Source organism: Watersipora subatra, chromosome 3 (assembly GCF_963576615.1).
Source record: "Watersipora subatra chromosome 3, tzWatSuba1.1, whole genome shotgun sequence".
Classification (NCBI taxonomy): Eukaryota; Metazoa; Bryozoa; class Gymnolaemata; order Cheilostomatida; family Watersiporidae; genus Watersipora; species Watersipora subatra.
Genome location: NC_088710.1, coordinates 1708035 through 1720266, shown reverse-complemented (window position 1 = coordinate 1720266; position 12232 = coordinate 1708035). Strand labels below are relative to the sequence as shown.

General features: G+C 35.9%; 2 protein-coding genes across 3 annotated transcripts in view; one reads left to right on the top strand and one right to left on the bottom strand.

The window, feature by feature from the left end:
• The window catches only part of LOC137390265 (polyubiquitin-A-like), a 253552-nt gene that overhangs the window by 63782 nt on the left and 177538 nt on the right, over positions 1–12232 (bottom strand).
• Positions 1–12232, top strand: part of LOC137390266 (OTU domain-containing protein 7B-like) — a 43379-nt gene that overhangs the window by 28328 nt on the left and 2819 nt on the right. For both annotated transcript variants that reach the window (XM_068076601.1, XM_068076602.1), the window contains exons 8-13: positions 4769–4866; positions 5265–5404; positions 5933–6064; positions 9351–9496; positions 9822–9902; positions 11970–12187. In XM_068076601.1, the coding sequence (XP_067932702.1) occupies positions 4769–4866; positions 5265–5404; positions 5933–6064; positions 9351–9496; positions 9822–9902; positions 11970–12187 (815 nt within the window). The remainder of the gene's footprint in view (positions 1–4768; positions 4867–5264; positions 5405–5932; positions 6065–9350; positions 9497–9821; positions 9903–11969; positions 12188–12232) is intronic.

Genomic DNA, 12232 nt, shown 5'->3' with positions numbered 1-12232 from the left:
TTCTCTGTCTACTACGTCTGCAACAACCTCTGTCTACTACGTCTGCAACAACCTCTATTTACTACGTCTGCAACAACCTCTGTTTACCACATCTGCAACAACCTCTGTCCACTACGTCTGCAACAACCTCTGTCTACTACGTCTGCAACAACCTCTGTCTACTACATCTGCAACAATCTCTGTCTACCACCTCTGCAACAACCTCTGTCTACTACATCTGCAACCTCTGTCTACTACGTCTGCAACAACCGTGTTTGCTAATGCCATGCATGAGAGCTTGATTGAAATTTGACCATTTGATGAAATAATTTAAATAATAAAAGAAATAGGATTAACTGTAATTACGCTATGAATTAAAATCGTATGGTGAGGCTCCACTGTTGAACGGGTATCCAGTCACAATTGTTCCTGTACTAAATCCCATGAGCAGATGTCACAGTATATTTAGTTCCAGGATAAATCTTGTTTGGAATAAAGTGCCATACATGCAGCAGAGAGGGAATACATCTTGAATGAAGTAAAAAAAATCTTAACTTTGTTCAACAGTTAACCGCTAGCTACATGGAAAACTCTAGCAGGAGGGAATAAGTCTAAACTTGTTGGTCCGGGGCTTGCGCCCAGCGTTTGTGTAGACCTCTTTTAGGCAACAAGGTGCACATGCTGCTGCCTCACCTGTTTCACTATATCTTCCGAGTTCTTCTCAGGTCACCCCTAAAGTCAAAAAAATATTGTCAGCTGCCAGAACCCGACTTTCATGCAGTTATCACAAGCATGATTGATAAATCTCAAACTCATTGGAAAACGATCGTAAACCATCTACTGGACTTTCATAATTTTTTGAAGTTTCTAAAGCCGTTCTGAAGGAGAATGTTGTGTGAAGTCACCGATGAGAGTCTTTCTCCAGCTAATGCTTGACTGACTGACTTCTTACTGTTTCTGATTTAACTAAACTAGTTTTTACAGTCACTCTGGGTGTGCCTACATCTATTGAAAAGTAAATACTTTGGCTTAGGATTGAGTAGGTGTTGTAGTAGTTACTAGCTACATTACCTACCTACAGGAGTAGATTCACGGGCAGCATAAGGTTTATTCAGAGTTGTCTTTCATACGGTAAAACAACTCCAAATATGCAGTCTACTGAAATTGTTGTCCTGATCAGAGTATGTATGCACATATACATGTCAATGTTGGGGAGAACAATGGAAATGTGCAATGTGTCTTACAGCTAGATGCGTGTAAAATCTAGTAAATATTCTAGACTCATGTGTCTAGATTCATGCATCCGTTCACCCTCGTCTATATTTGCAGTTGACGATCGGGCGCTTCTGCCGCTGAGCCCCCGCCTTGGCTGACCAGTCTTTACCCGCCGAGCAGTTGACAATCGCGCTCTTGCAGTCGCCTCGCAATCAGTCGCCTTGCAATCAATCGGCCCGCACCCGCCTCGCACTCAATCGGCCTGCGCGCCTCGCAATCAATCACCTTGCACTCTCCTCGCAATTAATCGCCTCGCACTCGCCTTGCAATCACCTCCCACTCGCCTTGCAATCAATCACCTTGCACTCGCAACCAATCGTCTCGCAACCAATTGCCCCGCACTCGCAATCAATCGCCTAGCACTCAATCGCTTTGCAATCAATCGCCTCGCACTCGTCAACTCATTCATCTGGAAAGCCGCACCTGAAGACTCTTGCTGTATTCGGGGCGAAAAAGGTCTACCGCGCATCCCCGAGTGGCGCCACGGCTCCAAGCCTAGCTGTGCTACCCGGCGTTGCCCGGGTAGTAAAAAAGTCTTTGCACACAAAATTGATTTGTATTTAACATATAACAACATTTGCCATTCTAACTTTCAAACTACATATCATGAAAGAAGTGTTTTGTGTAGTTGAAATAAATTAAGAGAGAAAATAAAACAACTGTAAAGGTTTTCTTACTTTTTCAAACAACTACAACTTTCAAACTTCTTATCATGAAAAAAAGGTTTTGTGCAGGACAACTGATTTAAAAATAAATAAAACAACTGTAAAGGTTTTCAAACCAATGTAAGTTTAAAACTTCATAACTTTTTGCGACCTATATCTTTTGATAACGTATAGTGGAACCTCAGTTCTCAAACATAATCAGTTCCAGAAGTTCGAGATCCAAAACAATTTTTCCCATTGAAATAAAAGAATGTAAATTTTAATCCACTTCAAGGCGAGAAAAAAACTTCGGTAAAGTATTTTTTCAACATTTTACACCATAAGCTGTACTTGTACCCGGGTAATAAAAAGTCTTTGCACAGAAAATCTATTTGTATTTAACATATATAACGACATTTGCCATTCTAACTACATAGGTAATATGAGAAAACATGATAGGTAACCTATCATGAGAAAAGTGTTTTGTGTAGTTGAAATAATTTAAGAGAAAATAAAAACAACTGTAAAGTTTATCAAACTTTGTCACACAACTGTAACTTTCAAACTTCATATCATGAGGTAAAGGTTTTCTGCCAGTCTAATAAATTAAAAAGAATAAAACAATTGTAAAAGGGATTAGATGTAAATTTCAAATAATTAGCAAGTAATAGCTAAATTAAGTCGGTTTTGCAACAATTACAATAAAAGATGATACGGTAATGATACAATTAATACAAACTGAGAAAACAAAATAAAATTCGTGAATATGTTGAATCAATAATAACAATTCTTGCATATAAGTGTGTGGGCATAAGAAGGTTACTGTCCCACCAGAAACTATACATAAATTTTTTGAATACGACGATGCTAAAAAATATGACAGAATATCATAGTATTTTGTAGTTGAAATTTTATTAGAACAATGCCTGCTAAAAATGGTTGAATAAAAGAATAATACTAATAATAAAGATTGGAAACTAATCAAGTAATAATAACAGTGATAGGAAATGAATAATGTTTTAGCTTCAAACACGATACTCAATTTATGTTAAAAGAATGCAAGTTGAAATAATAACAACGATGAAACAAACTTTAAAAAACCTATATTATAAAAGTTATACAAACTTTTTAAAACCTATTATTCAAAAGTCATCATAAGTTTTTAAATGTAAGAGAATTTAAAATTATATATCTTCTATATATGTATATTTCTCAAAGTATGTAAATATAAGAGAGTGGAGAATAACTGATACTTGCAATCTTACACGATAAATCTTACAGTAATCTTACAAATGTTTGTTGCAAAATGTGAAATTAATTACGAAAAACTAATTGGTTAGGCTTAAAAGGAAAGATGTGTAAGCTAATACATCTAGCTGTACAACCCAGCTTTGCCCGGGTAATAAAAAAACTGAACAGAAAATTGATTTGTATTTAGCATATAACAACATTTGCCATTCTACCTAAAACAACTGTAAAGGTTTTCAAACTTACTTTGTCAAACAACTTTTAAACTTCATATCATGAGAAAAATCAAAGGTCAAATCAATTTTAAAAATAAAACGACTATAAAGGGTTTAGATGTAACAGTGAAATAATTAGCAAGTAATAGCTAAATTGAGTCTGTTTTGTTACGATTACAATATGAGATGATTCGGCAATGATACAATTAATACGAACAGAAAAAAACAAAATAAAATTCGTGAATATGTTGAATTAATAATAAAAATTCTTGCATAGAAGTGTGTGTATAAAAATGTTACTTTCACCAATAGCTATCCATCAAAACTCTGAATACGACGATACTGGTACGACGATATGTTATGTAAAAATAAAATATTGTAGTGTCTTTGTCTGATCGAAGGTGAGATAATCTAGATGCTATTCCTACTCGAGGTAATACAATTGTCCGCGTGAAAAGTAGTGACCTTAACAACGATTTAGCAATTGAACCTTACGAAAAGTCAGAAATAGAGGTTCACAAAAACGGCATCGCGTTTCATAGAATTAATAAAATTTAATCGCCAAATTCTAATATCGAAAGAGTCTATTGTCGATAACGTTTTGCCGAAAATAAATTAGCCCTAATACGTCGAGGACAAAAAAGCATCGCGTGTCATGAAGCTAAAAGGCTAAAAGAAAGCCATAGAGTTGTAATTATTACGTCATTTTTGTGTGACAACGGCAAACGATTTAAATTAGGTTATGTATAATAGAGGTGTGTACTAACCGGAGATTCCCGTTAACGCGCCCTAGATACCTAGTAGCGGCTAATAGTCCGAAAAGTATGGTACTCGATAAGGCGGACAGACAGACAGACAGATAGACAACGATTGCCGTTTATATAGTAGATTAATTAATAGGCATCTCCGAAGGGATCGTGGAGTTGTCATACCTTAAAGTCAACAGAATAATCATTGCACAAAATTGAAATTGACAGCTCACTTAAATTTTTATCTCTGTCAGTTGTTCCTGTGCGATGACTTGTGTAAGCCTGTCACTCAGCTGTATGCCTGTCACTTGGCTGTATGTCTGTTACTCAGTTGTATGTTTGTCACACAACTGTATGTCTGTCACTCAACTGTATGCCTGTCACTCAGCTGTAAGCCTGTTACTCAGCTGTATGTCTGTCACTCAGCTGTAAGCCTGTCACTCAACTGTATGTGTGTCACACAACTGTATGTCTGTCACTCAACTGTATGCCTGTCACTCAGCTGTAAGCCTGTTACTCAGCTGTATGTCTGTCACTCAGCTGTATGTCTGTCACTCAACTGTATACTTGTCACTCAGCTGTATGTGTGTCACTGATATATGCCTTGTATTTATCAGCCACCTGTTGTAACTGCATAGCTAAGGTTTGTCTCATGTAGATGAGTCTGATCTTCAGTGAGGAGGAGTGGCAGAGTGAGTGGGAGGGGCTGATCAACCTCTCTTCCGCAACTACTAAAGTCTTCGAGGAGGATGGACAGTAAGTCTATTTTTTAATATTTCTTTGTTTGATCTGCCTTCGTGGAACCTTTACTCAATATGTTAAGATTTTTCATAATTCTCACATGACTTATCCATGGAGCTGCTTCACTCTTGTTGGTTTCCCATCAGTGAAACTTACAGACCTACAGAACCTAGACTGAAGTTTGTTCGCTGGAGTTATTCAATCTTGTTTTTGACCAATAATTGTGGCCATAACTCCCAATAATTCTATATGATTTTTAATTATTTTTGGCTGCCCACAAAATATTTAATTTTAATCATTGGCTGACAGATTTTGCTGTAAAGTCACTACTAATGTTAAAATACTATCAGCTTTACAAGTGCCAATGCCTGTATCTGACATCACAAGTAACCCATTGACATCGGTATTTACAGCGAGTACGAGTACTTGGAGTTCCTTGAAGAGTTTCATGTCTATGTCTTAGCCCAAATCATAGGCAGGCCCATTATTGTCTTTGCTGACTCAGTTATAAGGGACGTCAATGGGTTCCCACTTTCCCCTGTTCCATTTGGAGGTAGGTTTTAGTGGCTTTACATCGTCAAGCACTAGTTATATTGTGTTATGTGTCTTATTACTAGAATGTTTAGGTGTCTTATTGACAGACTGCGTATGTTTACTAGGAGTCTAATATAATTGCTCTGCTTCGACAAAATAAATTAATTAACGTTTACAATGTCTGATTACAGTTATTTTTGTTTCTTTATTTTCTTCAGTACGGGTTCATGGGATGTGCACGGGAGGTACATGGGAAGTACATGGGAGGTACATGGGAGTACATGGGAAGTACATGGGAAGTACATGGGAAGTACATGGGAAGTACATGGGAGGTACATGGGAGTACATGGGGGTACATGGGAGGTACATGGGAAGTATGGGGAAGAAAGGCAATCTTTACATAAGATTTTATTTCATACATGTTCATATGGAATGCTATATATTTTAAGCTCTGACTTGTCTCGTGAATTTCCACTCAGCATTGAACAAACATGGATGCAGCAAGATCAACTTTTGCTGTCTTGTAGCTATTGAGCTTGTATTCTAGGTATTTATCTCCCCATGGAGTGCCGCGCTAAGGAATGCTTCAAGTCCCCACTACTCCTTGCCTATGACCGGTCCCATTTTACGGCTGTTGTCACCATGTCGAATGGCAAGACAGATCAGGTGGACATGAAAGGTACTTCATTCTGTTGCAGTTATCTGTCCTTGATACTTTTTTTCAGTTGGAATGGAATGTTAGTTTTGTGCATTTCTGTAATCATCTACTCACAGCTACCCAGTGTTTGTAGTTCAGCGAAGAGTGACAGCTATTAGGCCTCATCTATATATACATAGATCTCAGTGTCTGCTGTCTGTCTGTTCGTCCAGTTATAGAGATAAAGTTTTAGGAATGAACAATCCATTTCACACTAGATTTGAACTCGTAACCTCCATGTCTGCAGAAACGCATTGAATATTCATTGATTTCCAGTGACACGAATAAACCGCAATTATAATACATGCAGCAACAAAAACTAACATTTTGAAACAAAAATACTAGCATCGTTTGCTCGGCCAGTTGTGTTCCGATTGTTGCTTCTGTTTGAAACCATCTCATATTATTCAGGCTGTTACCTTCCACAATGTCTTCTGACCTTAACCCATCCTCTGCACAGCTGAGTTAGTCGATATTAGCGTCCAAACAATTTTTAACAAAGCAGAACTTTTACACGATGCCATTTAGAATAGAAGCTTGTAGTGCAAATAAAGACAAACCACGTGTAATCAAAATACCGTAGCCTCAAAATATGTAGTAACACAGAATCCCTTGTAAATGCGGAAACTTTTTTCGTATACCTCAAAGTATCAAGATCTCGTTAAAAAAGGAACTACCATCAGCCTCATACCGTTACTAATTATTTCTATAGTGTTGCAATCAAAGTTTTTTACGTTTTTAACCATTTTGGAGTTGGAAAACAGACTTCGATACGAACAAAAACAACGAGAGAATTAATTGTTATTGATGTAATCGAGTCTTTATAAGTACAGTTTTGTAGAGACTTTTCTACTGATCTCTTGCTATTATGGGTTCGTAATAATTAAGAATGTCAAATAGTATCGGTCAAATAGAAGTGGCATTCATATAGAAAGGGCGCTGTATTTATTAACCTTTCTCCCCGAGTGGCATTCAAATAAAGGTGGCGTTCAAATAATGGTTTTACGGTATCTGCATCCTATTTGTGTGTTACTAGAAGAAATCTACATGTATATAATTCTCAGTGTTTGTCTGTCTATCGTGCGTCTGTCCAGTTATACAGACACTCCTCAACTTATGAACGAGTTACGTTCCGAACGATCGTTCGTAAGTTGAATTTGTTCGTATGTTGCTTCAGTGCTATATTTTGTATTATAATTTATGTTTAAAGCCTATATAAGTATATTGAAAGTTTATATAAGTATGTTTAAGGCTTGTATAAGTAACCTGTATTGGTTTGTACTGAAAATTTTTTTAATAAAATGGAGATAATACTTTGGTGGACGCCGGGCCATGACACTGCATTTCTTATTTATTGTATACATGTGTTGTCCTTTTTATTATATCATTGTTTTAATCGTTATGCTATCACTTATCGTTGTTGTCTTTTTTGTATGTGTTGTCCTTTTATTATATCGTTGTTTTACTCGTTATGCTATTGTTATATCTTATATCCCGTCATAACACTACCAGCGCTAGCGGTCCTATTTATTCACCTTGTTAGCCGGTGTTCTTACCGTTTGCCGTTAGCCGGAACGGTTGATATTATTGTATATAAAGGAGCGCGCTCACTTAGTTGAGCAGAGCAGATAGCCATACGCTCCTCGGCTAGTGAAATTTCCTTCGCTAATAAAAAGCTGAATGAAACTACACGCACTCTCTTCTCTTTATTTATTAGTCTAGATCGTGCCAAGTAAAGGCCAGCAAATTCCTTTACAATACGTACAGTAAAAATAAAAAAGTTCTTTGTGCACTAGAGATACGTTCACGCACTTAGCACTGCAACGAACTGGGCAGAGGAAGGTGGATGCTGGGTGGTGCTTCGGAGTAGTGCCTCTATATGCCGCTAATATGTCGGTAATACCGTTGGTATTAGCGTCGGACATACGCGCAGACCTGTTCGTATGTATCGTAGGTACCTAAGTAGGGGAGCGTCTGTAGTGATAAAGTTATAACAACAACAAATCATCTTCCTACTGGATTTGAACTTGTGACATTCAAATCACAAGCCTACTAATAGCCGACTAAATTCCCTTAACATTCTAAACTCTATCCTTATCGCGATTGCACACTCTGAACATGTACTTTTTGCTATTGCCTTTTGTGTTTGTTTTTCTTTAGAAATTTTTTTAAAAGCTATTTTACTATTACTTGTTACCTATTTTTTAATTCGTAATTTTCAAATGTTGAAGGTTCAATCGCTAAATCTGTGAAAGCTAAATACTTTTCATGTGAACAATTATATTATCTCAAGTAGGTATTACTTCCGCATTCTCTCTCCGTTCGGTTAGACAAAAAACAGTACGATATCTCATTTTTACATTTGTACCAGTATCGAGAGGTACCTGTATCGTCGTATTCAAAGTGTTGATGAATAGCTTCTGCTGCACCAGTAACTTTTTTATACACACTTCTATGCCCTATTTGTTATTATAAATTCAATAAATTCAGGATTTTTAATTTGTTTTCTCAGTTCGTATTAATTGTATCATTTCCAAATCATCTTTTATTGTAATCTTAGCAAAACAGACCTAATTTAGTTATTACTTGCTAATTATTTCATATTTACATTTAAACACTTTTATAGTTTTTTATTTTGTTTCTTAATTTATTTGACCTGCACAAAACATTATCCTCAGGATATGAAATTTAAAAGTTACAGTTGTTTGACAAAGTTTAAAAACGTTTACAGTTGTTTTATTTTTTCTATTAATTTATTTAAACTGAACAAAACACTTTTCTCATGATTTGAAGCTTAAAAGCTAGAATTGTAACTGTTGTTATATGTTAAATGAAGATAAATTTTCTGCGCAAAGACTCCTTTATTACCCGGGCATTCATCTAGTCTCTACTATAATAAGAGCTGTGTCTCTCCGTCTGTTCGAAGCCACGCTAAGAGCGTTAGGAAAAAATATTCCACTGCCCTGGAATCCGACCTAGATATTCAGATTCTAAGCCATGCGCGCCACCATCTGCGCTATTTTACATATTTGAGAATGGTTGTGCACGCCGTTGTTACAGCGTACTAGTTTACTATAATACTGAGTTGCCATGCATTATTGAAGCTAGCTGCTATTAACATACAAACATTGTTTATTTAGTTGCTAGTAAACTGGCACCATTTGTATTCATCTACCATGTTCATGACAAGGAAACTCTGTATCATTTGTATTCATCTACCATGTTCATTACAAGGTCAATAGATTTAAAAACTGCATGACTTCTACAGCCTTAATTCCTCTCACTGGGCCGGACTGTGACCTGCTCCCTATGCACTTCTTTGTTGATCCCGGTTCAGATGTGAATTGGGAAAACTTGCCAGAGGATAAATGCACGATGTTGGATATCATAGGCTCTATACAGGATTACCTTGAGGTTTGTTCAAAAGCCTCAATGCATAGAGTTTGTCATAGAGTTTACCATAGAGTTTGCCATAGATTTTACTATAGAGTTTACCATGGCGTGTCTTAATCATGTTTTACCATTGTAGTGCCAGCAGCAGCCCATAAGCTGATGCGAGTGGTTGTGTTATATTCCTAATATATTATGAAACAAATATATACATAAATAATACATACAAGTGTTATATATATATTAGTAACTTGTTCATATAATATGTTCCATTACATTATATATCTAATCGGAATGAGCAATTTTCTTCTGAGATTCCCAAGCTGCTAACGTACTATATGACACGCAGGTGCGAAAGATTCCTCTAGACCAGGTGAAAGCTGGACTGGCTCTGAGTGACGACTCGCTCTCAGATTCTGGGTCAACGTCAGTGAGTTTCACTGTACATATTGTTGAGGAAGTTATTAGTTTTGATATGTTGTACTTATATGTGGTATGTTGTACTTATATTTGGTATGTTGTACTTATATGCGGTATGTTGTACTTATATTTGGTATGTTGTACTTATATGCGGTATGTTGTACTTATATGCGGTATGTTGTACTTATATTTGGTATGTTGTACTTATATTTGGTATGTTGTACTTATATGCGGTATGTTGTACTTATATGTGGTATGTTGTACTTATATGTGGTATGTTGTACTTATATGTGGTATGTTGTACTTATATGTGGTATTTTGATTTGATTTGATTTGATTTTTATTGCGTAATAATAACATGACAGTATGAGTAAAAAATACACAGAGTAGCAATAGGACATGCCAGATAGCCAGAGACTAGAGTCAAGGCAGCCCCAGCAAGCAGTAGGAAAAGAAACAGAATCAGCGATAAACGCACACTCCGGAGCACCAGAGTCAGGAAGGACAGTCCCAGGACGCCCACAGGCGCTCTACCAACTTCGCCTTCAGCTGACCCGGAGCAGAGCCCGCACAATCACTCAAAAATTTATTATATAATTTCATTGCACTAAAAAATATCGATCTCTGTCCCTTAGAAGACAAACACTTTTTCAACTTTAATTGATTTTTACTTTTTAAACGGGTATCTTGACAATGATCTATCATAAAATCTTGCAACTCTTCCATGGGGAAAGAATTTGTTAAAAACATTAGCAGGCGATACTGGAATAAAATTTCAATTGGCATTATTTTTAAAATTTTAAAATTTTTAGAAACTGTTTGATTTGGTTTAAAATTGAGTATTATTCTGATTGCCTTTTTTTGCAAGATTAAAAGTTTGTTTAAATCAGTTTTGTTGCCGTGGCCCCAAAACTCGATTCCATAAATTAAAAGAGAATAGAAAAAACTGTAGTACAAATTGATCATGGTTGATTTGTCTAGGTAGGGGCGAATGAAACGTAAAATTAGTAATATGTAATTAAGTTTTTTGATGAGACTTTGGATGTGTTTTTTAAAAGTCAAGTTGTTGTCTAACGTGATACCTAAAAATTGAGTCGAATCTTTGATTTGTAGTTGAGAATTGTTTAAAGAAAGGCTTAGATTATAATTTTGAGTGTTTTTAGACGGATTTTTGAAAACTACTTGAAATGTTTTACTGTTGTTTAAAATGAGTCTGTTTGATAGGCACCATTCATTAATAATATTTAATTCCTCTTGGAGTTTAGAATTATCTGTTGAAAATATATTGGTGTCATCTGCGAATAAAATACAATCCAAAGCAGGTGCAGCATTTACTAAGTCATTTATAAAAATTAAAAATAAGAGGGGTCCTAAAATTGATCCTTGTGGAACACCAATCGTAATTGCCCTCATTTGCGAACAATCAGTATCTGTTTTGGTAAATTGAAATCTATTTTGGAGATAACTTTGAATAAGAGAGGAAGACTTTACACTAAAATTGTAGTAAAAAAGTTTGTCAATTAAAATTTTGTGATTAATCGTATCGAATGCCTTTGAAAAATCTAAAAATACGCCCTGAGTTATATTACTTTGATCTAAATTAGTATATAAAAATTCCATTAGACTGTTTATTGCTGTAGTGGTGCTTTTACCTTTTCTAAAACCAAATTGTTTAGGCGACAAGATGTTATTGGTTTCTAAAAAATCACGTATTTGCAAAGACAAACATTTTTCTAAAATTTTTGATAAAGCAGGAAGAATGGAAATGGGCCGGTAATTAGATGGATCTGTTCTATTTCCTTTTTTAAATAATGTATGTTGTACTTATATGCGGTATGTTGTACTTATATGCGGTATGTTGTACTTATATGTGATATGTTGTACTTATATGTGGTTTTAGTACGATGTGAAACATTAGCGTGTGTTAATTAGCTTAGAGTTGTGATAATTGGTTGTGCTGAGTGAGTATGGAAGGGCAGACAATTCTTCTTAGTTATGCTGTATTTTGAAAACGCATTCCATACAAGGCTGTGTACATATAAAAACCTATGTAATATTGTTAGTTTTTTTTCTATAGTTACTAAACAAAGAGAAAAAAGTCAAGGCCACATCTGGGAAAGGAACAATCCTCAAAAGAAGCAATTCAAAATCTTCGAGCAAGGTGAAGGAAGCGAAGAATGTTCCATCAGACCTTGAATTAGAGCCAGGAAATGAGCTCGTCATGTGTGCCAAGCTGTCGATAAGGACCCCTAAGGCTTATGCCAAGGACATGGATAAATATTTGGCAATCACCAGGTTATTTATCTGTTTGAACTATTTACATATTGTCTTTGGTGTGAC